The sequence below is a fragment of the Corapipo altera genome, unplaced genomic scaffold (genome assembly GCF_003945725.1).
Source record: "Corapipo altera isolate COAL_440 unplaced genomic scaffold, ASM394572v1 64, whole genome shotgun sequence".
Taxonomy (NCBI): Eukaryota; Metazoa; Chordata; class Aves; order Passeriformes; family Pipridae; genus Corapipo; species Corapipo altera.
Window position 1 is genome coordinate 10,756,956 of NW_020884893.1, and position 26,123 is coordinate 10,783,078.

The 26,123-nt window shown below is 38.4% G+C and overlaps 1 protein-coding gene across 5 annotated transcripts in view; it reads left to right on the top strand.

The window, feature by feature from the left end:
- ZMYND8 (zinc finger MYND-type containing 8) overlaps nucleotides 1-26,123 on the top strand; it is a 47,820-nt gene that overhangs the window by 17,107 nt on the left and 4,590 nt on the right. For 3 of the 5 annotated variants that reach the window (XR_003528201.1, XM_027646416.1, XM_027646419.1), the window contains exons 3-20: nucleotides 3,562-3,710; nucleotides 8,080-8,298; nucleotides 9,347-9,460; nucleotides 11,149-11,241; nucleotides 11,872-11,959; nucleotides 12,614-12,669; nucleotides 13,161-13,238; nucleotides 14,250-14,365; nucleotides 14,748-15,229; nucleotides 15,573-15,713; nucleotides 18,095-18,247; nucleotides 18,968-19,471; nucleotides 20,188-20,562; nucleotides 21,918-22,108; nucleotides 23,024-23,104; nucleotides 23,630-23,708; nucleotides 25,408-25,647; nucleotides 25,813-25,970. Coding sequence is in view for 4 of the 5 variants with exons in the window: in XM_027646416.1 (XP_027502217.1) it covers nucleotides 3,562-3,710; nucleotides 8,080-8,298; nucleotides 9,347-9,460; nucleotides 11,149-11,241; nucleotides 11,872-11,959; nucleotides 12,614-12,669; nucleotides 13,161-13,238; nucleotides 14,250-14,365; nucleotides 14,748-15,229; nucleotides 15,573-15,713; nucleotides 18,095-18,247; nucleotides 18,968-19,471; nucleotides 20,188-20,562; nucleotides 21,918-22,108; nucleotides 23,024-23,104; nucleotides 23,630-23,708; nucleotides 25,408-25,647; nucleotides 25,813-25,970 (3,317 nt within the window). In the remaining variant the exon portion in view is untranslated. The remainder of the gene's footprint in view (nucleotides 1-3,561; nucleotides 3,711-8,079; nucleotides 8,299-9,346; nucleotides 9,461-11,148; nucleotides 11,242-11,871; nucleotides 11,960-12,613; nucleotides 12,670-13,160; nucleotides 13,239-14,249; nucleotides 14,366-14,747; nucleotides 15,230-15,572; nucleotides 15,714-18,094; nucleotides 18,248-18,967; nucleotides 19,472-20,187; nucleotides 20,563-21,917; nucleotides 22,109-23,023; nucleotides 23,105-23,629; nucleotides 23,709-25,407; nucleotides 25,648-25,812; nucleotides 25,971-26,123) is intronic. The other 2 variants (XM_027646417.1, XM_027646418.1) reach the window with 1 other exon arrangement.

A 26,123-nucleotide genomic window follows, 5' to 3' on the forward strand; every position in this document is an offset into this window, starting at 1 on the left:
ATCTGGTCGTGGTCTGTGCTCCATATGCTGCAGCCAGATAAGATCCCTGATATAAATAATACACTTTTGTTTGGTTTTTTTTATAGTTTTTTCTAAGCTGAAATGTATTAAACCATTGTCGTGGTTATCTGCTCAAAAACTGCATTGCCATCACATAAAAACTGCACTTCTAAAATAGTCATAAAGTGTGAAATTAAGTTGCTTTAGGGTTTAAGTATGCTTTAGTCTGTCTCCTGGGAGCATTAGTTACTAATCCTTTAGTCACATGATGGCATACTAAAACAAAGATTTTAACTTTCAGGTGAAGCTCAGGTGAGCTTGTTGTTCCCCAGTGGATGGTTTGCAAGAGCACTCATAGGTGCTTAGTGTCAACCTCGGTAACATCACACACCAATTAATACTAACCTTGTGATGTAAAACTAGGTACCTTTTAATGAGAGTTTAAAAATTTATTTCAGGTGTCTATTTCTTCACTTAAGCTGGAAGCAGAATTTTAAAATGGTGCTAAGATAGCAAAATCACACAAGAAATCAAGAAATAAGAAGACTTAATCTTGCTTAATTTTTTAGTAAATTTGGCAAATTAATTTGGGAGATGAATTTGTTAGTACAATTGGTTTATCAATGGAATGTTCAGAAACTTGAATCCAGCTCTGAAGTAACAGAGTCACCAAGTTGCTGCAGAGTTTAAATTAGAACAAAAGAGACCAGTGCTCTCAGACTAGTTTCACTTTGTTCAGGTAACACTACACCTGGGAAGTGATTCAGGTTAAAAAATAACTTTTCTCCTGACAGGTTGTTTTAACAGGGAGCAGTTTCTTGATGTGGTTCACAGCTCAGCCACACAGCTGGAAGAGCCAGGCAGGGAGAAGCAGCAGCTTGTGCTGAATGGGGCACTCCTGTTGAAAGAAATTCACACAAAATGCAACTTTAGCATTTTTTTAATCTGGATTAGAATTGGAAGATAAAGCTCAAACAATTTAAGTAGGTGCTACCATTCTTTTGTTACTTAAAATGAATTAAAAGGTTGTTCATGTTATTAGGTCCCTCACAGATTGGGAGATTGGTAACACGCTGTGATAGTTAATGAAACTGGTCTGTTCCAGTAGCACAGCTAAATCTGAAAGAAGATGCCTGTGCATTGCTGTTTTCCTGTCTATTCCTTAATTTTTCCAGTTACATTTTACATTGCCTCAAGAAAATGACTTCCAGTTGAAAAAAGAAAAAAAGGAAGTGTGTTTCAGGTCAGTTTTTGTATGTTGTCTATGAGTCACCACTGGTTTATTTGAAAATCCCTTGTGTGCTCAGGCTTCTTGAACTATGGAAGAGAATTACATTACTTAAAGTCGATTTTCAAATCACTTAAACAAGTGTCTTTGTGTGATCATTTCATAGGGTCAGTATTGAATCAGCGCCTTCTCTGCTGAGGTGTGGTTTGGGTTTGACTGTGACTGAATTGTAATTCAGTTCTGGTTTAGCTAATACCAGTTTAACCCTTTTCCTGACCCCCAATCAGTTAATTTAGGAAAAAACAACATTTAAAAGTGAAAAGCATTACATCATGGGGGGCAGGAACTTTACAGCTGATTTTCATACTTAAAGCTGAGTCACAATGTGTGGAGTCACAGTCACCTTCTTTGTAATCCCCACAATCTGAGGCTCAGGAGCTGAAAGGAAACTGTTGTGCTTCACTGGTGGCAATTTTGTGCCTGGAAGTAAGAAATAGAAACCAAAGGGCAGAAAACTATGCTGTCCTTTTACCCCCCTGGTTTAAGCTGTCCCTGCATAGGTGCAGTCTTGGAATAACAGCTGAGTCTCTTGAGGGAGTTACAGTGATGGCTTTATTTGCTGGTGAGAAACTCTGGCTCAGACATCCTTGCAAGTCCTTTGGGGATGTAGAGAGAGACAATTCTCACATCTCCCTGCACTGAGAAAACAAGAGTAAGGCATGATCAGCACTTCACAGTGAGAGAAGTTTTCTTATGACTGTCTTTAGTAACGTGTGGAAAGACTCTGTTGGGAACTGCAATTTATAATAAAGAAACAAAGACTTAATGTGGTGACAGGAAGATGAGAAAAGATACGGTGTGATGCTGGTTTTGCAGATCACTGAGTGCAAACAGTTCCCATGCTGAATAAGCTCTGTTCTACTTTCATGAAAAAGAAATAGAACTCAGAGCTTTTTTTGGTTTTAGGTTTGATCACTTTGGTTTAGTTGTGGGCTTTGGTTTAGCTGACACTGATGCTGCAGTGTTTCTTCCAGCATAGCTGGGTTGGCGAAGCTCCCTTGGGATATGTGAAGCATATCCCAGCCCAAGGAGTTCTTCTGCCACCTTCTGTGCATAATCAGCTAAACTGACAAACCCACTGAGTCTCCTGACAGCAGAGTTGTACTGTGTTAGAATTTTTACTGTCATAATTGCTCAAGGAGGGGAGGAAGCAGACACTCTACTTTTCACACACAGAGGTGACATACCTTATCTGGCAGTTCTCTGTAATGTCAAATCAATCCAAATTTTGGGCTAAATGCAGATTTGCTTGAATCAAAACAGATCCAGTAACAGTCATGGCCTCAGACACATTGCATTGAATCCAGCCTGGGCATGTCAGGAGATAACTGGTCCTAAATGCTGCCTACAGGCGTGAAAGGGGAGGGGTGTGTGGGAAGGAAAAATAGTCAAAACATGAAAACTTTTTGTTTGTTTATTTAAACCAGCCTAACTATGTTTTGCCAAAGGTTTGTAACTTATGTCAACATAAAAGTTTCCCTGAGAGTTGACACAACATTTCTGCTGGGCAGCACTGCTGAAGTAGCTGTGCCTACAGAACTAGTGGCAGACACTGTTCCTAAAATTGTTGAAATGACCTGTGTTGTTAGCCTGGTGCAGCTGTTATAGATTCACGAAACTCAGGATGGGCAAATGCTACTACCTTTATTTTCCCTCTTTCAGTTATATAATCTTCAAATCTATATTTTAATATATTTTTCATATTTATTCATGGTTTCCTTAAACGTTACCTTAACACAAGTTGCCAAGCTGTTGGTCAATTAGAAGTCACCAGGTAGCTCCTTATTTTCCATAAAATTGTGCAGAAAGTGGCCAAACCCACAGTTTTGAGTTTTTTTGTTTTCCTGTGCAGTTCTGTGTTTTGGGGATGGTTCAGTTATTTTTCTGTGATATTGATGACTTCTGATCCTTGTGGTTTTAACTAAGGTTCTGTTTGTTGCATGCATTAAAAGCTTAGGGAAAAACTAAACATGTCAAACCAACTCTGATGAACTTTCACTTCTATTTTGTCCAAATCATGTCACTGTTCTATGATTGTCCTTTACAGCTCCTTACACACTTGTTTCTTTTGAAAAATATCAGTAAGTTCTTTATAATTGAGCTGATTCATTAGAAATCATTTTAATTTTGTTCTGAGAGAATAAAGTTGCAAGTTCTTACTTTAAAAAGATGAATTTAAAATCTTTGCACGGTGTGGATGACAAACCATAACCTTGTTGGAGTGTTTTTCATTATTCTGCAGTCTTCAACTATGTTGTTTGTATCTGTTCCAGATCCTGGCTCTGCTGAACGCACAGCACAAAAAAGGAAATTTCCCAGCCCTCCACATTCCTCTAATGGCCACTCACCACAAGATGCATCAACAAGTCCTATAAAAAAGAAAAAGAAACCTGGTCTATTGAACAGTAATAATAAAGAGCAGGTAAGAGAAGTCATGGTTTTTTAATGCTAGAATATGAAACAGTAAAGGATGTAGAGACAGCTGATCAGGAGCTCAATCCTCTTTAGGAAGCTCCATTCTTGTACTCTTAAGAAGTGGTTATTAATTTGTGACTGCAGTGGGGGTAGGAATTGGCATTATCATTTGGGTTTGAATGCTCTTTTATTGTTGTTGAGAAAGACAACCTGTGTCCTGCTTATTGATTTCACAAAGCTAATAAGATATATAATCAATAAATGTAATTTTGAACAGAATTATTATGAAGAAATGTAAAAACAATTAAAATAAACAACAGCTGTTATTAATTAAAACCGTTAAAAGGAAATGCTCAGTGGTGTGATATCTAAGATGAGAAAGATCTCATAATGTCAGTGGAAGTTCCTCATCTGCTTTCAGTCCCATCCTACTGCGAATTATTAACAAAAGTCAGCTCCATCCTTGGTATTCTGCAGATTCCCTCCCCTTCCTTAAAACTTCTGGGCAACGTACACTCCTGCCAATGGGAGTTGAATCAATGGGTCACACTGACTTTTAAGCCTTCATGCTTGAAACCTCATTTTTAGTGACTTCTGAATCCTGAACTGATGGCATTTGTTGTAGTTCTTGGAAGAACTCGACTCTGGAAGACACTGACAATTTCTGATCCATTGTATGATGCATGTGCAAGAATTATATGTATTGAATGGCAAATGCTGTAAAGCACCTGCATGATCTTAGAGGAGATTTCATGAAAGCAGTCTTCAGCCTTACTGAAATTATTTCATGTCTAATGTAATAATGACATACCTGTGTATTTTTCCAAGTTCTTTTGTGTGTCACTGTTTTTTGTTTTGCCAGGATCATATGAACACGGGATTAAGTTGTGAGCATTTAAAGCACTTTTTCCTGGCATAACAACATCCACATTAGATATTACCTTGGTACAATTGCACTGGTGAAGAAAGAAAATGAAATTCCTAATCACTGCAGTTGTCCTGCAGCAATGCCTGTGAATAAATCAGGCCTTAAAAACCAGTGTCAATCATATTTTATTTCAGGATAACTGGGAGGTGTGACAGTAGCATGTGGAGATCTGCTTGCAGTAGTGCACTGGGGTCAGTTTGGCTTTTGCTGAGCTTCACTTCAGGCTGGATTTATTCCTCTACATCCTGGAAGTTTTCTGGGGAGATGTTGCCCCACTGAAGTCTGAGCTTCTAACTGTGCAGTGTAGAGATAATTTTACAAACAGTGGAATTGAATCCTAGGGTGTTAATTTCCACTTTTTCTTCCTGCATTTAGAAATACATGTGAAAACACAGTTGCAGTTGTTGAACGTGATACATTCCCCTCGGTAAATCCTTTTCTGTTTTCCAGGTATCTCAGACCCGCAATGTACAGGATAGAATAAATAATGAAGAAAACCAATCAGACTTGCTTATTTTGCTGTGTTTATTACAAGTTAGCAAGAAAATATAATCTGTTGAGTTTTGTTCAGCTTTCACAAGTTGTTTTTAATATTGTCTTGCATGTCAAATTTGAAGTGGGCCTGAAGATTGTTGTGTTTAAAGTAGGTGTAAATTCTACTCTGTGTGGTGGCAGTTGTTAGAGATCCTTTTACTGCTGAGCAGATGTGAGTGAAGCATACAGGTACTAGTTTTGCTCTCAGGTTAAGTTTCAAGTATAATGTAGCTGGTAGCTGTGGTTCTCATTGGCTGATAAATCTGTTTTGAGGTACCACAACATCCCTGGAAACCTCCAACTTAATATTCTGCATTACAGAGTGCTTTGTAATATTTGAGTATTCCAGGATACCATTGCTGAAGTTACAGTTGCATGAAGCTTTGTATTTTGTTGTGGATGCAGTAACAGATCTACAGAATGGTGCCAACAGGCATTTAAAGTGCTGAAATACAGGCAAAGAATTATGGAATTGTAGAATGTAGCTAAGACAGGTTAAAAACCAGAAACTTTTAGCACTTTGATCAGTTACAATGTGATTGAAGTTGTCAGCTTGTTTTACTCCTAGCTGCAGTATTCATTTAAACTGAATATAAATAGTGATCTTTTTCTCCCCAAAACAGCACTATGATACCGTTGTTTTTTTCTTCAGTTTTCTGTGTCATTCTACAGGTCTTAATAACTTTAATAAAGACTTTAAAACAAGCTACCACCTATTTGAGGTTGAACTTTGCCAACTGTTAAAAATTTAACTCTTAAAACATTACAAGTGAAAAGGTCTTTTGATGCAGTTGAATCACTCATTTTCAGTCCTTAAGTTTTGTTCTTTGGGTCTCTTTTGAGTCTCTGAACCTTTTTTTTGTTTTGTTTCTTAAACTTGGCTTAGGCAAAATAAGGAGATAGATGTCTAAATGGTATAAGCATCCTTGAACAGAAAACTAATTCTTCTCATGCTTCAGCCAAAATGGACTTCTCTTCAGTTTGGATGTTCTGAGCCGATTTCTGTGGGATAGTTTCACAGGTTTTATGTTTTTCTTAAAGCTGAGTCTTTGAATCTTGCAAAGTGTGCACATACTACTTATATCTACTTCCAAGTCAGAATATGTATTAAATTCTTCTGGTGATTTCCTTTGTCTGCAGTGAAGGAAATTCCCCATAGCTGCATCTCCATGTATACAAGATTGAGATTTTGGTCTCACAGCTGTGGTGCATAAAGCTGCAAACAGAACATGTTTCTGCACTGGAAATCACAACTTTCCTTTCCTCACTCTGTGTTTCCTGATGCCTTTGTATCTGTTTGAATGATTGTAGTAGCAATACCCTGAAATGGAGTTAAACCCTTATGCTGTCCCACTTATTCCTCAAGGTCTCATAGAACCTTCCTTCTGAAAGTCTTGTCATATTATAGAATTAAATATATATATATATAGAAAGTACAGAAGTATCATTTTGCCCATTTCTGTGGTGGGAACAAAGTGTCTTTTGAGGCTTTATCATCTGTAGAATAGAAAATGAAAACCACCAAAACTGAAAGAAATTCATGTGAAATTTTAGATGCCGGAATGTTTATGGGTAACATCCTTTCTTTACCTAAAATATTATACAATGTTAGATAATTGCAGATGATACCTCTTCTGGGTATTTTTTGAGATATAACACTTCTACCTTAAAGGTCCTTTATTCATGCAAATAATTAGATCTCATCCTTTCTAACTTCAGATATTTAAAAATATTATGGTTTGAAGTAGAATGTGGGTTGTGTTTGGTGACATTTGCCCCATGTGACTGATTTTGTACAGCATGCCCCAAAGGTGGAGAATTACACAGGGATCTCAGAACTTCCAGATGTGTAAATGTAGGACCCATGCAAAATGACCTGAGAACCAAACAAAATGGTTTTGCAGACCACAAGCATTTGGATGCTTGAGTGATGTTATGAGCAAGCAGTTTTACATCAGACAAACTGCCTAAAATCTCAAGATTGTTTCCCCCTGTGCCCTCCTCAGCAAACCACCCCTGTAATTAATACCAGAGAATTGAAGTTCCCTTGTCATTAATAAATAGAATGTAGTTTCCCAATACATGTTAGCAGCTCTTCAAAGCTGATATAACAAACTTTAGGTATCTGTGGACCCACTTAAGCCCTCCCAGGCTCTTCACTTCTTGTGCTGTGTCGTCTTTGAGCAGTTGGGCTCAAGTGGAAGAGCAGTTCATGCAGGTTACAAATTTAACACTGTTTTCTAGGGCAGGCAAACCAATGGAGATTGTGAGTCTCAAATTTTCATACGCATTTAGAGGATGAATGAAATCTCTCCCAGTGTTCCTGCTCCTGTAGCGGAGGTGGCTGCTCAGGATGTGAATTTGCTCCTTTGTCATCCTTCTCTACAGTTTGCCTTATTAATCAGAATTGGCACTGGCTTGCTTCATGGTGCAAAGCTGTGAACTGCTGCAACCTAGCCCAGACTTGCATGGTGTTCTACTCCTTGTTTCAGGACTAACTTCTTCAGTTGTCCCAGGTTTAGCCACCACTAAATATCTCAGTATTTAGCTTGCACAGCCCCATGGAATTCTGAGTTCAGAAGAGCTAATGGCTTCTGTAGCAATACTTCTTTCTTGAAGCTTAAAGTGTCTGCTCTCTCTTGTTGGATTGCATGTCTTGCACTCGATGCCCTCACTTGCCACAAAAAATTTGTTTCTGGTCTTGAGTGCAAACTGTCATTCGACATCTCAATAAGAAATAAACTTCTTTATGAATGATTTTGTGCAATGACTAAGATACTGTGCTTGCATACATGTTAATCAAACTCTGTTAATTGCTGTTTGCTTATATATATATATGATGACTATGACGATTTGAAAAAAAAAATGCAAATTTGTTTTGAAACCAAACCTGTTTTTCTTGCCTACATTTCAGTCAGAACTAAGACATGGTCCGTTTTACTATATGAAGCAGCCACTCACCACAGACCCTGTTGATGTTGTACCGCAGGATGGACGGAATGATTTCTATTGCTGGGTTTGTCATCGGGAAGGCCAAGTCCTCTGCTGCGAGCTCTGCCCTCGGGTTTATCATGCTAAGTGTCTGAAACTGACAGCCGAGCCAGAGGGGGATTGGTTTTGCCCCGAATGTGAGGTTAGTTGGATGGAAGGACTGCGTTTCTTGCTTGTTTTGGAGAGATTTAAGCGGCTTTTTCTGTGTTCTGAAACGTCGCTGGTTTATTCCTGTGTCGCCTCTTGGTAAAGGGACCAGAAAAATTTGTACAGGAGAGGAGCCATCTGTGGCTCTGCTTCACCACTTGTTCTCCCTGGGTGCCAGTCTTCAACTTCCTTTGTGTTTCCAGCTCTAGAAAAGCACCATTTCAAAGAGTGATCTCTTCGTCAGGCACCACTAATTCTGAAAACATTCTGCAGTTTTCCACTAGTTTAACTTGTGCTTCTCCTAGTGGGCTGATCAGCTTTTCAACAGTGCAGAAAAAAATGCCTTGATTAGATAGCAGGTTTGTGTCACCACTCAACCTTACAGCTTCATCAGTTAATTTTAAAATGTAGCTTTTAATCGAACAAGTTTCTTATAAGACTTGACAAAATTTGTGGAAGGCAGCAGGATGAACTTTGTCCCTCTAACCCTCCCCAAATTTCAAGAAAGGCATAGGATGGCCTGTATAAAAAAATACCCATAAACAAGTGGGTATTTTATTACAATTTTTTTCTGCAGGGCTGAGGAAGAATTTAATCATTCCTCTCCAAAGATTTCTGGGGAGAGGATACTTAGCATCCAAGTATCTATAATGAAAGCAAATTTGTTTATTGCATTTTTTTTTGATCACTTATTATATTAGAGCCCAGGTGACCTTCTCACTTGTTCACATTGCTGTGAACTCACATTGTATTTGGGAATTTTATGTATTCACACATTCACTTTGTGTGATCTTGAAGATGATAATTTTCTGGTCTTTTCCTTTTTTTTCTTTTCCTCTTTTTTTTTTTTTTTAAATGAACATACTGAGAACAAAAACCAAGTAAAATAAGCATCTGAAGTACTTACACTGCATCATGAGAAAGGGCTTTTTTTGGTATTGAACACCTATTATATTCCATTTGAATACTAGAATGTTTCAGTGGAGGAGGATTTACCTAGAAATATTTGCTGACAAAATTTTTTTTTTAATCTGAATCTGTAGAAAATCACAGTGGCAGAATGCATAGAAACACAGAGTAAAGCAATGACAATGCTCACCATCGAACAGCTATCATATCTACTGAAGTTTGCACTACAGAAAATGAAACAGCCAGGGGTAAGGAAATTTTCGTTGTTTTTTCTTTAAATATTTGGGTCATCTGTTTGTTGTAATCCTGGGTTTTGCTTCCTTTAGTGGATGATGAACCTAGTTTAGTTTATCAGATTGTGTGTGACAGCTTCTGTGGTGCCTGCCACCTGCCCTGCACAGGCAGATTAGCTTGGCTTCTAGAGACTGTTTTGGAGTGCATTTAAAATGCAGTTTTTGGTGTAACTTCTGGATGTATTTTCAGTAGGTGCAGTGAAAATACAGTGTGGTTTTCCAGTGGAAAGTGGTTTCTCTCTCTGAAAGTGGACAGTGATGTCTCAGAGATACAAGGGGAATGAGGAGACACAGTCTCTTACCAATACAGTTGTATGGACAGGAGCCCTAGGCCCAGACTCTTATATTAGTGATTATACCTGTTGCAAACATAGCTTCTATCTGTTAGTAGAAACGGTTCTTGCCACACAAGTTAGTTGTATCATATAGTTCTAAAATGTTGAAGAAATTTTCTTCAGTGTACTGGAAACCTGTGCCATTAACTTTCATGCTGCTGTCTTCTGAATCATGGAGGTAAAACTGGATTTCCTCCAGCTTGTACCTATCTCCATGCATCTGTCTCAGACTCCTGAAAATCACCAAGCCTCCAAGTTTCAGCTATTCCAGTCACTCATTGTTGCTTCTAAGTTTTAACAATTCTTGTCACTTGTTCTTTGCCACGCAGGCTGTGCCTGGTTCTCACATGTATGAAGATAACAGTTAATCAAAATATGATGTGATGAGTTATCTTAACTCCTGTTGCTCCCCTGTATGTAAGGTAGAGGAGCAGAGAGGGTGTCTCTGTGCCTGCAGGGTTGTAATAACTATAGAGTATGTTGGGAAAACCGTAGGTGCAGAATCATGGGCTCTCTGCAGCTCTTACTCTCTGTGGCAAGTATTAAGCAGAACAATAGTGACAATTTCTTACTCTGGGTACTGACAGATTTTGGCTCTTCAAATCCTGTCACTCTGGAGTGCTAAATACTATCAGATGGAGCCCTTAGAAGCTTTAAGTGCAGCTTTTCAGTAGCAAAGTGTCAGTTGTTTGTTTATATTGAATTCGCAAAGTGTTTGGGAAATGTGGTTAGAAAGCTAATGTCTAATGAATGCTTTTGAGATGTTTTGCCCTTCAGGCATTTTACTAGTAACCTGTTGTGTTGGTACCAAGTCCTTTAATTGGTTTGGTCCAAGAATTGCAGTCCCTCCACATTGTGGAGTCCCTCTGAAAAAAGTTCAGTTGTGTTTGCATTACCAAGCCATCATTGTTTTGAAAGTTGTGATTCTAATGAGAGTCAGGAGAAAAATATTTCTGAGTCTTGTGAATTGCAAATTTAGTGTCTTTATTCTTCTAAAAATGCTCTGCTGAGCCTCATCTAATACTCCACACAAAAAAACCCTGACTGCAAATCATAACAGTACCTTTTATGAAACCTCTAATTTTTGCAATTCATTGTGTCCAGCATATGAAAAATCAGTCAAATGAGACCTTTTAGTTCCTGTTGTTCTGCTAATAATTTACTTCCTCACAACATTTTATGATTACCTTTGAAGGATTTTCTCTGATAACACAGTTGGAAACAGTGTTAGAAAATGAGTGAGTATTGTGTCATTGCTGTAACTGTTTCCTATTAGTAAGCAGTGTGGTTTATTATTTCCCCTAACAGACAGAGCCATTTCAAAAGCCAGTTTCACTGGATCAACACCCAGATTATGCAGAATATATCTTTCATCCAATGGACCTTTGTACATTAGAGAAGGTTTGTATGAAGCTAACAGAGGAAGGTTCTTTGGCTTTGATTGCTCTCTGTAACATTTCTGAAGTGTTCAGTGGCGGGGGAGAGAAGTTGCTTGAAATAATTTTTGAGTTTTTTTGTTACTATAAAAGTCAATTCAGTTGCAGCTAAATCATATGCCAACTCAGTACGTTCACTGTTTTGTCTGAACTAGTAACAAATGCTCAGGAAAAACAGTATGAAAAAGACAAGGTTACACTGCTGACTTCCTCCAGTTAAATTCATCTAATTCCAGGAATGATCTCCAGGAGAGACTTCTTTAACCAGGGTTTGCATTCTATCATCATGTTTGTAAGCTGTTTATGGGTCACTGGTTCATTAATCTGGGACCATTTGGTGTATATCCAGGGGTCATTCCAGACTCATTTTACTGATCATTCAACAAATATTGTGATCTCCACTGCACTGAGGTGTAGAAGAAAAAAGAAACAGTCCAGAGGTGAATAATGGGACTTGCATTGTCCAGCCTGGCTTGAACAGTTCCAGGAGTCAGTTTTATTAATTGTATAACTGATAGGAAACAGTGTTGAGGAAGAAGCTGTCACTTTTTACTCATTTCTGTTTCCTGATACATTCTTAATTTCTTCTTTACAGAATGTTAAAAAGAAAATGTACGGTTGCACTGAAGCATTTTTGGCTGATGCCAAATGGATTTTGCACAACTGCATTATTTACAATGGGGGTAAGTATTGATGTGTACTTATGTCCTCAAATATGAAACTTTTAAATAGTTAAAGTTGTGGAGCCATTTGTAGACTTCTAGTTGGTAAGTGCTGAAAGTATCTTTGTTAATGAACAGAATGCCTAAACATAACAGATTTTTTTTTGAACAATTGGCATACATAAAACTGTAGGGCTAAATATAACCTGTGCTGTTACTTTCTCATTCCACCTTAGGAAAAAAAAAATCACATAAGTTAAAATCATAGATGGTTTGGGTCCATAGAATCATTGGATGGTTTGGGTAGGAACAGACCTTAAAGATCACCTGGTTCCAACTCCCAAGTTGCTGTAGCATTTTGCATTGAGCAGCACTTAATTAAGACCTAACTGAGAAGATCATACAGCACATCCCTCACTGAAAGAGTGCCTTGGTGAGGGGAAGGCTGCAGTAGGCTTCCAAAAGGAGCATTTAAAGATTATTACAATGTTCCGTTGAGAAGAGAAGTGCTCCTGTCCTGCTTTTGCAAGCGTGTAGTTTATACATAGGGTTTTACATCATTTTTAGATGTTCTCTTTTGGTTTTATCACTGACTTTTAAATCTGAAAAATGTTGATTTTATCATAATGCTAGCATAACAATTTTCTTGGTTAAAGCATTTTATTGTTTCCTCAGGAAATCACAAATTGACACAGACAGCAAAAGTCATCATCAAAATCTGTGAGCATGAGGTATGAGTGCCTCAATTAACTGTTCTGTGTTTTTAAAGTGTTCAATCTCATGTATTCTTGAGTGAAATAATATATGTTTTCTTATGTGTGTATTGCAGAACCATAATTTTTTAGGCTTTCTTATCCATGGCCCAGAGAATGGTGTCTGGCAAGAGCATTACTAATGTGTCTTCCATTAGGATATTCACTATTTATAATTAAAAATTCTGGGAAGGGGAGGGGAGGGAAGAGAAGACAGTGGATATATGGATTCTGCACAAAGACAGGATTTGAGATGCTTCAGCAGTGCCCAGCACAGGGGCAGGGGCAGTGCCCTGGTCCTGCTGGCCACAATGCTGCTGGTACAAGCCAGGTGCCATTGGCCTTCTTGGGAAATGGGGATTTATACCCAGAAATTTGTGGAAAAATGGTGCTAGCAAACTAGACAGGCTAACATAATAGTACTTGGGACTCTCTTTAATCTCTCCAATAACTTTGTTTTTTGTTTTCAGATGAATGAAATCGAAGTTTGTCCGGAATGTTATTTAGCTGCTTGCCAAAAACGAGAGAATTGGTTTTGTGAGCCTTGTGTAAGTTGAGGATTATGGTAGTCTGGCTGCTACAATGAGCCAGTAGTTCTCATTTCACTGTTGCTGTTATCCCCTCTTTGTTTTAAACCTGTGGTGGTTACTGAGTCGAGGGAAGCTGCTGTAGTTCACCAAATAGCTCGTACTTGTGTAGCGTGTTCGTTGTGGAGTCAGACTGTCTCAAGATGTTTTCACAAAAGGATTGGTTCCATCACAAATAACTGTAAAGGGTGTAAGCAGCCAGTTCAGTACTCAAGTTATCTGTCCTCAAATATAAGATAATTGCTCCTGTGTCATTTGTGCTTGCCCATGGTGCCAGCACTCCGGGAGGGTTTCTGAGGTGTGAGTGTCTCTTTCTGCAGGTGTGTGAGAATTTAGACTCAATTTTTCTTCTGTGACCTCTTTTCTGTTTAATAGAAGTGTATAATCCATCAAGTTCTTTCTTGGACTATCCTGGTTTCAGCTGGAATAGAGTTCATTTTCTCCTTAGTAGCTGGCACAGTGCTGTTTTGGATTTAGTATGAGAATAAGGTTGATAACACACTGATGTTTTGGTTGTTGCTAAGTAGTGCTTACCTGAAGTCAGGGACTCTTCAATGTCTCATGCTCTGCCAGGACACAGACTTACATGAAAATTAAGAGCATTTCAAAGATTGACCCTAGCCTAACTTACACGTTTGGAGGGGACTAATCAAAAATAAACAAATAAAGAAGTGCAATTGCATTGAGTTTAGTTGAGACATGTAAGGTTTTATGTTTGGGGTTTTTTTGTTTGTTTTTTTTGTGGTTTTTTTGGTTTTTTTTTAAACATAATTTTATCATTTTGTCCTCTCAGGATTTATATGTATGTAGTAAAATGGAGTCTTGTATTTGGCAAGTGCCTTGAGCATGTTGGATCTTTACTGAACCTAAGTAATGTATACAAGTAAAAAAAAAAAAAAATCATGTTTATTATGAGATTTGAAGGTAGTACTACTTGCATTTTCTGACTGTGTGTTTTGCCTCTTCCTCTAGAGCAATCCCCACCCTTTGGTCTGGGCTAAACTCAAAGGCTTTCCATTCTGGCCTGCTAAAGCACTGAGGGATAAAGACGGGCAAGTCGATGCCCGTTTCTTTGGCCAACATGACAGGTGGGAGTTTAACCAGAGGATGCCTTTGCCAGTGCTTAAAAAATTCCTGTGGTAATTTTGTGCACTTAAGAGTTTTTGTATCCTGTCTTTTGAACCTTGACTCTAACAAACTCTGTAATAATGTAACATACACAATTTTAGTTCCTTACATGATGTCTGTAGAATGTGAGCCGTGTTTGTAAGATTGGTACATACATTAATCTGGTGAGTATGCAGGTTCATTCCTGTGTCTGTGGTGTGCTGTGGAGAACTGTAGGTTCTTTGAAATGATCTGAGGTGTGCATATCTTTATGATCAGGCTAAAATAAATGAGTATGTGCAATGTCAATGTCAATCCACGGTGTGAAATATATTATCTTTTATTTTTCTGTTTTATATATAGGGCCTGGGTTCCAATAAATAATTGCTACCTCATGTCTAAAGAAATTCCTTTTTCTGTGAAAAAGACTAAAAGCATCTTCAATAGTGCAATGCAAGAAATGGAGGTTTATGTTGATAACATTCGTAGAAAATTTGGAGTATTTAATTACGCACCTTTCCGGACACCATATACTCCCAACAATCAATACCAAATGTTGTTAGACCCTGCAAACCCAACTGCTGGAACTGCAAAGACAGACAAACAAGAGAAAATCAAACTGAACTTTGATATGACAGCATCACCCAAGATTCTGATGAGCAAGTCCATGCTGAGCAGCAGCACAGGCCGTAGGATTTCACTGACAGATATGCCACGGTCACCAATGAGTACAAACTCATCAGTTCACACTGGCTCTGATGTTGAACAGGATGCAGAGAAAAAAGCAACTTCCAGTCATTTTAGTGCCAGTGAAGAATCCATGGACTTTATTGAGAAAAATACAGGTAAAAAAAAAAAAAAAAAGTGGGATATGGGACTTTGGTAATGCACTAGTTCTATTCCATGTACTTTTTAAAGACAGGCTGCATTATGACTTGGATTATGAAGAAATTTTAGAAAAAAAGGTGTTTAACTTCCAGTATCACAGATAAGAAACATCAGTTTTCTCTGTCAGGTTGAGAATTAATGAATAATCTTGAAAAGTGACCAAACCCCTGCATTTAAGTAGCAGAAAATAGTTGTAATTATCAAAATAAATGGAGAGTGGAAGTAAATACAGAAAGAATTGTCACGATTAGGAGGTATTCTAGTTTTAAATCTGTCTTTATTAATTTTCTACTTTTTCAGCTTCTCCAGCACCAACGAGAACAGGGCAAGCAGGGAGCTTGTCAGGCAGCCCCAAACCTTTCTCTCCTCAAGCATCAACACCAATTTCTTCTAAGCAAGAAAGAACCTCCACTCCAGGAAGCATTCTGAATCTTAATCTTGGTTAGTCTTGACCTTTGAAAACCTAATACTCTTATAGCTGAACAAATTGTGGTGGTGTCAGTGCAACATAATATGAACAAACTGACTGGTATGTGGCTTTAAATGAACAAAGGTCTTTAAATGAGGCACATTTGTAGTTATTGTTTCATCAAATTTTCGGGGGGGGGTGGTGGTTTTGTTTTGTTTTATTAAAGGGAATTTCTGTTATTGTTACTTTGTGTTGATAAGAAGTAGTTAAAGGATGCGTGGGTTTTTTTGCTGAACTGTACAAATGAATGTTTCTAAACAGTGGGTAAGTTTCTAAAGGTTGTAATTGCATGAACATTGCTGCTCTTCACCCACCAGTCTCTCAAGTGAATTGCTGGCAAGGTTTTCTTATGATCTTTGGGATTTGGGATTTACTAGGGCTTCTTTGGTCTTGCTGCCTTCACATCACCTCCTCACTGACCATCCCTCTCTAGGGAGATAGATGGATAAAGGCAATTAGCAATGTTTCTTGATGTCTTGAAACTCCTTAGAAGTAAATTTTGGGATTGCGGAATTTTGAAAGATGGAGTAGGTAAGTACTAAGTTGGTAAAATAGTTTTGAAAGCCAAACAGGTGTAACTCTGTCCTCAGCTTTGCTTTGTTCCTGTGAGTATTCTGATTCAGTTCTGGCTGCTTTTTATCTCCACATGATATTACCCAGAGAAACAAGATTCTGCCCCTCAGTGTTGGCCAGATATTTCAGGAAGGCTTGAGTTCAAATGCTGAATTATGTCTTCACTGCCTTACAGATATTCTGATTCCAGATACAAGCCCACAAGTCTGTTTTTCAGCATGTTAATCTGTCTGTGTGGACATAATCATAGAATTAATTTCTCCTGCTGCACTGCAGCTGTTTGTTGTCTCATCTGGGGTGACATTGTGTTTGGAAAAACATCAGGAAATCTGTAGTGCTGCAGTTGTTTGAGCCACAGGTGGGAGACATCAGCTGGAGCATATAACATTTTGAGTAAAATGTTATGGTCCATGAGCAATATCATAAAAGAACTGCTTGAATGCTTTCAAGTAGAGTATCAGTTATGTTTTCAGCTTTGGGGAATTTCCTTTGCTAAATATACTCTGGTGATAGGAATGAAAATGGCAACCCCTCTTCGTTTGTGTCAGCTGTGCCAGACTTGGATTCTTCTGTGAATCTAATGATTCTGTGATTTAATTATTGTGTCTCACTTCCTGTGTAATGTGAACATGGTTTCTCTCTGCAAAAACAGAAGTGAAAGTCCAGAAAACAAAGACTCTTTGTGTCTTGAGCAGAGTGCTGGGAGGACTCTGGGATCCTGCAATTCAAACTTGTAAAGGATGTCTGGTCAGAGGGATCATTGGCTCAGCCCTTCATATTTATGTCACTGACTTGTACATCAACAGAATATGTCTTGTAAATATATATATTTTTTTAAAGTAAAATAAGGCAATACTGTGCCACTTTTAACTGCTCTGGAATGAAACTTCAAACAAAGCACAAATGCACGTTGTGCCAGTGTTACCTTTTGTCTTCTCCATGGCCTCTGGCCTTTCCCAGCATATGGCACTGGCTCTTTTTATCCTACCATGAGCCAGTTCAAGGAGTTAAACTCGCCAAATGTAATTCTTCTCTTCATTCCTTCCCCCTTCTTCATGTGCCCTTCCTGTTCCACCAACTAACTCCAGCTGGTTTAGTGCCCTGAGCACTGATGGAGTGTCAGCACTCCTGGCAAAGAGTCAAGGATAGGACTATGCCACAGGGATACAGTCTCTGAAATGGAAAAATTGAAGCAAAAATGTGAAACTTAGTTACTAAGACAGTTTTAGCTTTAGCCCTCTAGTATGTGCTCTTTGAGACAGTTGTGTGTGTTTCAGAGTGAAAATTCTCTACCTGTAGATGAAAACTCAAGATTTTGCTGACATATATTGAAAACCCTATTATTTTATCTTTAATTTATTAATCTATCCAGTGTAACGATTTTTATATGTATTCTCACAACTTAACTTTTGGGGTTTAAATGGTGACTGTAAGGATTTTTGTTTCTATTTAATTTTCTGTGAAAATACTACTACTAATAGTAAATAACAGCAGTAGTTAAGCAGGGGTGCTGTCAGACAGCTTACAGGCCTGAATGGTGATTTCTTGATAATTTCACATTGATGGAGAAAATCTCCATGTAATTGATGCTCACATTTTGTGTCAGAGAGGAAGAATCTGTTGTTTTTAGTAAAGTCATTTTAGAATTATTATTTAGCCCATAATTTTAGAAGAAGCAAAATACATTTCAGATCATCCTCGGTGAAATTTGCCTCATCTGGACAGTGACCTCTGTTCCTTTTGTAAAATCTTTTTTCTCAGTTTGTGTTTCTTTTTCCAGACCGTAGCAAAGCTGAGATGGATCTGAAAGAGCTGAGTGAGTCAGTCCAGCAGCAGAGCACTCCTGTGCAGCTCATCTCCCCCAAACGACAGATCCGGAGCAGGTTCCAGCTGAACCTGGACAAGACAATAGAGAGCTGCAAAGCACAACTTGGTAAGTGTGTCCCTCAAGAACACAGTGGGCATCTGAAGGATACACTTGGAAAAAAAATTCTGAAATGGGGGTTAAAATAAATTTTGGACTAGTAAAACCTTAAATATTTTATGTGTTAAAAGAAGAGTAGATGAGAAGTGAAATTTTTGAGGCGAGTGCACTGAACTAGTTTAAAACACAATGAGACCTCATGTTTCAGATTTTTGTCAGCAAGCTTTCATCTTTTAATCTGTTTTTGTACCATTCTCATGTAGGTAGCATGACAGGATTATAGTCTTACTATTTGCTTTGTAAACTGAAAAATTGGAGAATTGTACCCAAATTCTGTCAGCTCCACAAATTAGGATGTAAGTAAGTAAGTAACTCATCAGGTAAATAGTATTAGTGATTTTTAAGGTGGTTTCTTGTGGATAAAAAAATAAGTCCTCTTTGTATTTGCCAGCATTGGGTCCTGAGTTGAACAAAAGAGCTTGCAGGTGGTGGAAAAAAGCAGTGAAAGGAGGGCTATTGAATGAAATACAAATATTAATTGGAGTATGTGGGGATTGATTCTTACACATTGTGGTACTGAGACAGGACACTAAGTTTGTAGCTTAAGGACTTAAGGAGTTAAGATAATGGTATGTGTACACTTTGTTCCAGCATATAGAGTATTTTTTTTTTGGTAATTTCAGTCAGTCTGATGTCAGCATGGAATGTACTTTCCTTCCCCACAATTAGGAATAAATGAAATATCTGAAGCTGTTTATACTGCAGTAGAACACAGTGACTCTGAAGATTCTGAAAAATCTGACACCAGTGACAGCGAATATAGTGATGAGGATCAGAAATCAAAGAATGATCAGGAAGATGGTGAGGACAAAGAAGGTACAAGAAGTGACAAAGAATCATTGAGCTTGAAAAAAAAACCTAAGCCCCCAGCACAGAATGAAGACAAGGAGGAACTTAAAAGCACAAGTCCAGAAGTGGAGAAAACGGAAGAACCGGTCAAGGAAAAGTCCATTTCAGACACTGAAAAAGAATTTTCCGAAAAGGGAAAAAGTTTACAGCATCCTGCAAAAGAAAAACTGAAAGGTAAAGATGAAACAGACTCTCCAACTGTGCATCTAGGACTGGACTCTGATTCTGAGAGTGAACTTGTCATCGATCTAGGAGATGATCATTGTGCTCGTGAAGGAAGGAAAAACAAGAAAGAATCTAAAGAACCTTCTCCCAAACAAGATGGTAGGATGAAATTCTTTCCTTTTTTTTTTCTCCTGTTCTGTAGGGCTGTTACCTAAGACAGAATTGTTACCTTTATTTTTGCATTAAGATAAAAATCTGTACTAAAACAATTTTCAGGAATGATTTTTCATTCTTTGTGACTGTGAAAAAAGGACAGGACCCATCACTTGACCTTATTGAACCTCATGCTGTTGTCCCCAGCCTCTCAGTCCAGTCTGTCAGGATCTCTCTGCAGAACCTTCCTACCCTCAAGCAGATCAACATTCCCACCCAACTTGGTGTCATCTGCATTTGGTTGTCAGTGCCAGTTCACCATTGTTCAGAAAGTTTTTAGTGCCCTATTCCTTCACTTACTGTTCAGTCATTGATACTTTAGAATGTATTTTTCTCCTAATAGAAGTTGGGATAACAGGTGTAAATGGTAACCCAGAAACATCCTATCAAGTGCTAACCTCTTACATAAATTCAGAGGAGGTCAGGCTGGTTTTTCTGGGTTTTGTACTTTTTGTTTTGCTTTGCTTAGTTACTGATGCATCTGAAGTGCCACCAACTTCAACTAGGCTGAAATGACTTTACTTGTAGTGTATCAACGACTTTTGAGGAAATAAATTCCAAAGCAGACTGGAAGGCATATATGGCTCTTCCAAAAAGAAGATGGAGAACCACAAATCAGATGTGTTCGTGAAAAGCTGGTGTAACATTTTATGTTTGTTTAGTTGTAGGTAAAACTCCACCCTCCTCCAGTGCAAGCACTCAACCTCTACCAGAAACTCCAGTCCTCACCCGTTCTGCAGCCCAGACCCCCCCAGCTGGTGTGACAGCAACCACGAGTGCTGCTTCCACTGCCAGTGCTCCATCTGCAGCCACAGGGAGCCCTGTGAAAAAACAGAGGCCTTTGCTGCCCAAGGAAACTGCCCCTGCTGTGCAGCGGGTGGTGTGGAATTCTTCCAATAAATTCCAGACATCTTCTCAGAAATGGCACATGCAGAAGGTACAGAGGCAGCAGCAACAGCAGCAGAGCCAGCAGGCTCAGTCACAGCAGCCTCAGTCCTCTCAAGGGACAAGATACCAGACAAGACAAGCAGTTAAAGGTACACACTTTCTAACCCAATGTGCCTGTGGTGCCTTAATTCCCCAGTAGTGATCTCAGTGCTCCAAGGCTGCCCAGCCAGGAGTTTTTCCATATTAACAAAATCTCACAGTGTGGTTCTACTCTGATAAGTGACTTTAAAATACAGCAACTTACCATACCTGCTCTTTCTGGTGTGTATTTAGAGTTGTGTCTCTTTAATTTAATGAGAGAAAACTTGTGTGTGTGTCTGTGTAAATATTTTTTGCTATTCTTAGCCATCAGAGATTTGGAAGAGTGAACTGAATTAAATTCTGGACTGTAAGATAAAACCATTAACTGTTCCACTTGCATGTTTACCACTCAGTATGTACAAATTGCTTCCAGTTTTATCTGACAAGAAGCTGATCTGAATGGTTTTTCAGAGTATAATTTGACAACAATGAAATTACCCAGGCTGTGTTTGTCTTTGAAATCCCTGTTGTTTAACAAGACTTTGATGGTAGTTTACTGAACAAACAGCCCTGGAAATTTAGACTGTTTTGTCAACTGTTTTCTTACCACCCCTTTGCCTGAGGTTTCACTAATAGCAGGCACAGGGTAATACAAGCCCATGCTGCTGTTGCTTCACAGAACAGCAACTTTATGTAAATTAGCTTCCCTTGTAATTTCAGGTTAATAAACTGAAATGTTTACTGCTGTGCCTGATGAATAGACATTCTCCCCTCTGCTAAAACCACTGGCATGCTGGTGATTTCATAGAGAAGAGAGGTTTAGGTAATGGCTCACATACTGATGTTTATCAGAGGCTCATTTCCCTGGTCCCTTTTGTGCCTGCCATTTAAGCAGGGTTGAGGAAGTGGTATCTTCCTACTTGCAGACTGCACAAATTTGATACAGAAAATATTCAGTGGGGAAAAAGAAATGTGAAGCTTGGTGAAGTCTTATTTTTAATAGAATCATACTTTCATTCACACCTTAATAATAGGGAAATGTCGAAGTCTAACTTATATGTGTGCTATTAGTAGGGAGCTTTCCAGATTGAGAAGTTAGGGAGGGGCTTCAGAAGGAAGTGGGATAGAAAAGACCCAAGATGGGAGGAATACAGAACTGAGGGAGACTTTTGCACTGGCCAGTCTGAAATCATAAGTTTCAAAGTTACATTTGCTTTATTACCTTCAAGCTTTGCAATTATGTACAAGTTCTGTGGCTGGGCACTGTATAATTAATCATTAGGTGGCACCACTGTATAAGTAATGCAAGTCTGAAATGGTTATGTGCACACAGTTAAGTTTGATATCAAAGTTAGAAGTTTGCCCATTTATTTTCCTGATTTCTTACATGATTGATCCACTCAATGTTCTCTTTTTTTTTTAGCTGTGCAGCAAAAAGAGATCACCCAGAGCACTTCCACGTCCACTATAACCTTAGTCACAAGCACTCAGCCTATTTCTATGGTAACCAGTTCTGGATCTGCAAGTACACTTTCTTCCTCACTAAACACAGACCTGCCCATTGCAACAGCTTCAGCTGATGTGGCTGCAGATATTGCTAAATATACCAGCAAAGTAAGTTCCTCAGTAAGGTTTCCTTGAAATTTGATTTTGAAGCGAACTAATTCTGAAATAACTTTGTTTTCAGGTTGTCATGTGTCACAAATTCACCCTCCTAGGTAGGAACAGCCAGATTTTGGTGAGAGTGCAGAACCACATCTTTAGACCTGGCTTAATGCTGCCATTCCAAGCCAGAGGGTGTGAGAGGGGCTTCAGCTGCTCGGGCACTTCAGACCCTTTCCTTCTCGTGTTCTGCTGCTTCTTATTTATGTTACATTGTGGTTTGGAGCATTTTCTGTGTTTTCTCCTAAAGATGTAGATGTTCCCCCAGCATCATATTTACAGCAAACAGTATTTTGTCATCTGTGTTCAGCAGAACATAAACAGAGTTGTACTTTTATTTTAAAACACTGTATAATTTCATCAGTTGGTAACTTGTCATAAAAGTGTGTCCCTGCATTAAAACAGACACTAAGTTGTTAAAGAGAAGGGATGGTATAATACTTGTGTCATGACAGTGACAGTGTGGGAAGAGACATTGGCTTTCCATATAGTCTCTTAGATCTTTAAATTAAAAAAAAAAAATCAATGTGAATACTATGTATTTTTACATTGCATTTCTTTCCCCAATTCATGGTTATATATTTTTTATTCATAGATTATATCAGTAGCAATTTCTTAGAAAAGTAGAAGGTCAAGCAGTTCACCAGTTTAGGATTAAAAATCAGAGTCCTGATCAAAAATATTGTATTTTACCTTCTACATAGTCCTCTAAAAGTAGACCCAGATAAATATATGTATAGATATATAAAGATAATACATTGTGGATAGCAATATAAGCTCACAATTAGAGTGGTTGAAAGGAAGTGAAAGTGGGAATCTATTAAAAATATTGATCAAAGAATTATTTTTTTTCCTTTTATCTTTCAGATGATGGATGCCATCAAAGGAACAATGACTGAAATATATAATGATCTCTCAAAAAATACTACTGGAAGTACAATAGCTGAGGTTAGTGTAACATTAAAAAAAAAGTTTGCATTTTAACTTTTGAAAGTTGCAAATTAGTAGTTTTATTTATATATATAAATAGAAGTACCACATAACTATATCTACAAAGTATTATATATGGAGACTGGCAAGAGATCCTAATTTCTGTGATGTTTTAGAAGTGATGATTAGAGTGGTAGAGAAAGGCACTGAAAAAATACCAGATTCCAGTCAGAAATTTAAAACTTGGCAGTTTCAGAGGAAGCAAGAGCAAGTTTAATAGAAGTTCTTTTTGTTTTCAAACAATCCTGTTCTCTTTATGATAAGCAAATCTAGCAGACAAATATTCAGAATACTTTGGACTTTTATTTGGGGCTTATTATGGTCTTGTCCTCATGTTAATATGAAGGAGCCGTGATATAAGTGATGATCAGGCTCATTTTTTTGGGCATGGGGTTTTGTATAATTATTTGTATAATTATTATTACTGTGTAATTATTATACACCCTCTTTATTACTGCTGTGTATTAAATTTTTAATGTTTAGATTCGGCGTTTGAGGATTGAGATAGAAAAACTTCAATGGCTACATCAACAGGAGCTCTCAGAAATGAAGCATAACCTAGGTATGGAAATGACAGTCCAAAACTCTGTCAGGTTTTGTCCTACACAGAAAGTGGAAATGCTTGAACTGTGTATTCCCTTCATCACATGATGCTACAAATTGTTGACAGAACAGAAAACCATTTGTATTGTTCTGTGCTGATGTTAGTGCACACTTTTGGAGTCTGAACCCAAAGTTACTTTATCTGTGCATGAGCAGGAACAGCTGTTCAGCCCTCTGAGACAAACTCAGGCTAAGCTGTTGATGGGCAGAATGACTATTTTATGCATCAGTGGATAATCCCTCTTCTTGAGATATTTTATACTGGTTATTTTGTACTAATTCTCATAGGAACCAGATTCTGTTAATATAGCCAATTTGTAGATTGTAGCTGACATTTTTTTTTCCTATCAGCTGTTGATGTATTCACTTTATTTATTTAAAGTGAACAGACAACCCTCATTCAATCTTGGTGCCAGACTGTCAGTGGAATGAGGTCAAAATGCTCCCTTAAACAGATAAAAGAATATTCCTCCTAGGAGGGGGATTTTCATCTCTACATTCAGTCAGCCATATTGGCAGGAAATGAAACTCTGATTAAAATGTGATTCTTCTTAAATTATCTTTTTTAATGCACTGACAGTGGGAAAAAGGTTGCAGTTGTGTGATGAAGTCTCGTTTAACCTACACAGAGTCCAAACAGCCTTAGTGTCCTCATCCACTTTTAGAGTCTCCTTTTTGCAGAGCACATCTGGAAGTGCATTAAGGGTTGATTAACTCCATACTCAGACTCGTGTCTCTGGTTCATTAGTAACATTTTGCTCTTTCAAATCAGGGTAGACCAGTTTTTCCACTGCTGCAGTCCAGTGATAACATTCTTCAGAGTCACTTGGGTATGGCAACAACTCATCTGCTGTTCACAGAGCTGAATGTTTAAGTGTGCTCAGAAATAAAAGGAAAATTCTTTAAACACTTTGCCACCAGTCTGAAGCTACTGATTTAAGTAAAAAACTTTAAGGGTGTTTGGAAAGTTTATCAACTGGAGAGTTTTTCAGAAGACTCCAAGATTCACCCCGAGTCAAGGTGGCTGGAGCTGGAATGCTTTATTTGTATTTACCCACCTTCTTAAGGATTCTGTTAAGGCATTTCACTCCACAGTGACTGAGATATCAATTTATAACTGCATCAGTAGTGGGTGACTCTCAGAGCAATCCTGAAGTAAGGCTCAAATTTACCACTTTATTCATGTAACCATGAGTTTTTACATCTTTGTTGGTGTCCCTCTTGGAGCTTTCACATTTTTTTGTAAAGAAACCAAAATATAATGAACATGAGACAGGAGAATAAATATAATTTTCTGTATTTTCTGAATATCGGAGCAGAACAAGTTTAGACTTGTAAAGACAAAGTGTGTTAGCAGCTGCATATGTCCTTTTTGTGTTTATGCTGGATTCTGGTCCCTTGTGGGACATGTAGAACTGAAGTGTTAAACAAATGGAAGGTAATGGTTAGGGGTAAAAACCTTGGTGCCAGAATAAGAAAAGAAGATGGAAGTCTTGCATTTGTTGAGTAGGGGTGAAACAGAGATGCCCAGACACGGGGGATATTTTGACTATCAGTTGTAATTTCATGTTGTGTTTAAATTCATGAACATTACTGGTTTGCACCTTGCTGTTGTGGGGTGCAAAATGCAAACCCACCTTTGTCTGCATTTGGAGCAGAACTGACAATGGCTGAAATGCGTCAGAGCCTGGAGCAGGAACGAGATCGTTTGATTGCTGAGGTGAAGAAGCAGCTGGAACTGGAAAAGCAACAAGCAGTGGATGAAACCAAGAAGAAGCAGTGGTGTGCCAACTGCAAGAAAGAGGCCATCTTCTACTGCTGTTGGAATACCAGCTACTGTGACTACCCCTGCCAACAAGCTCACTGGCCTGAGCACATGAAATCGTGCACACAGTCAGGTAATGGTGCTCTGGGCTGCCTGTGGCACACCTGAGGGGTTTGGGGTGGCTGGGTGGGTACCCAGGGACCCCCTTCTTCATGTGCAGATGTGCCTGTGAGGAGGGACTGGACTGGTTCACAGGAGTTGTGGCTACTTTCTCTTTTTTTTTTTTCCTTTATTTTAGCTACTGCGACACAGCAAGAAACAGATACTGAAATTAGCACAGAAACACTAAATAAATCATCCCAGCCCAGTTCAAGTGTGCAGTCTACACCCACAGAAACAGCCAGCACCCCTAAGGAAAAGGAAGGTTCAGCTGATAAAAGCAAAGAGAGTGTTACAGTGAGTATCATCACTTCAAACAAAAATAATGTGTAAGATTTCTCTGAAACCTCCCCCTGAAGGCTTCCCTGGATAAGCCAGGATTTTATGACCATTTGCATATTTCAAAGAGTGTGTTTGGGGAATCATAGAGAGTTGTGGTTTTTATTCTTC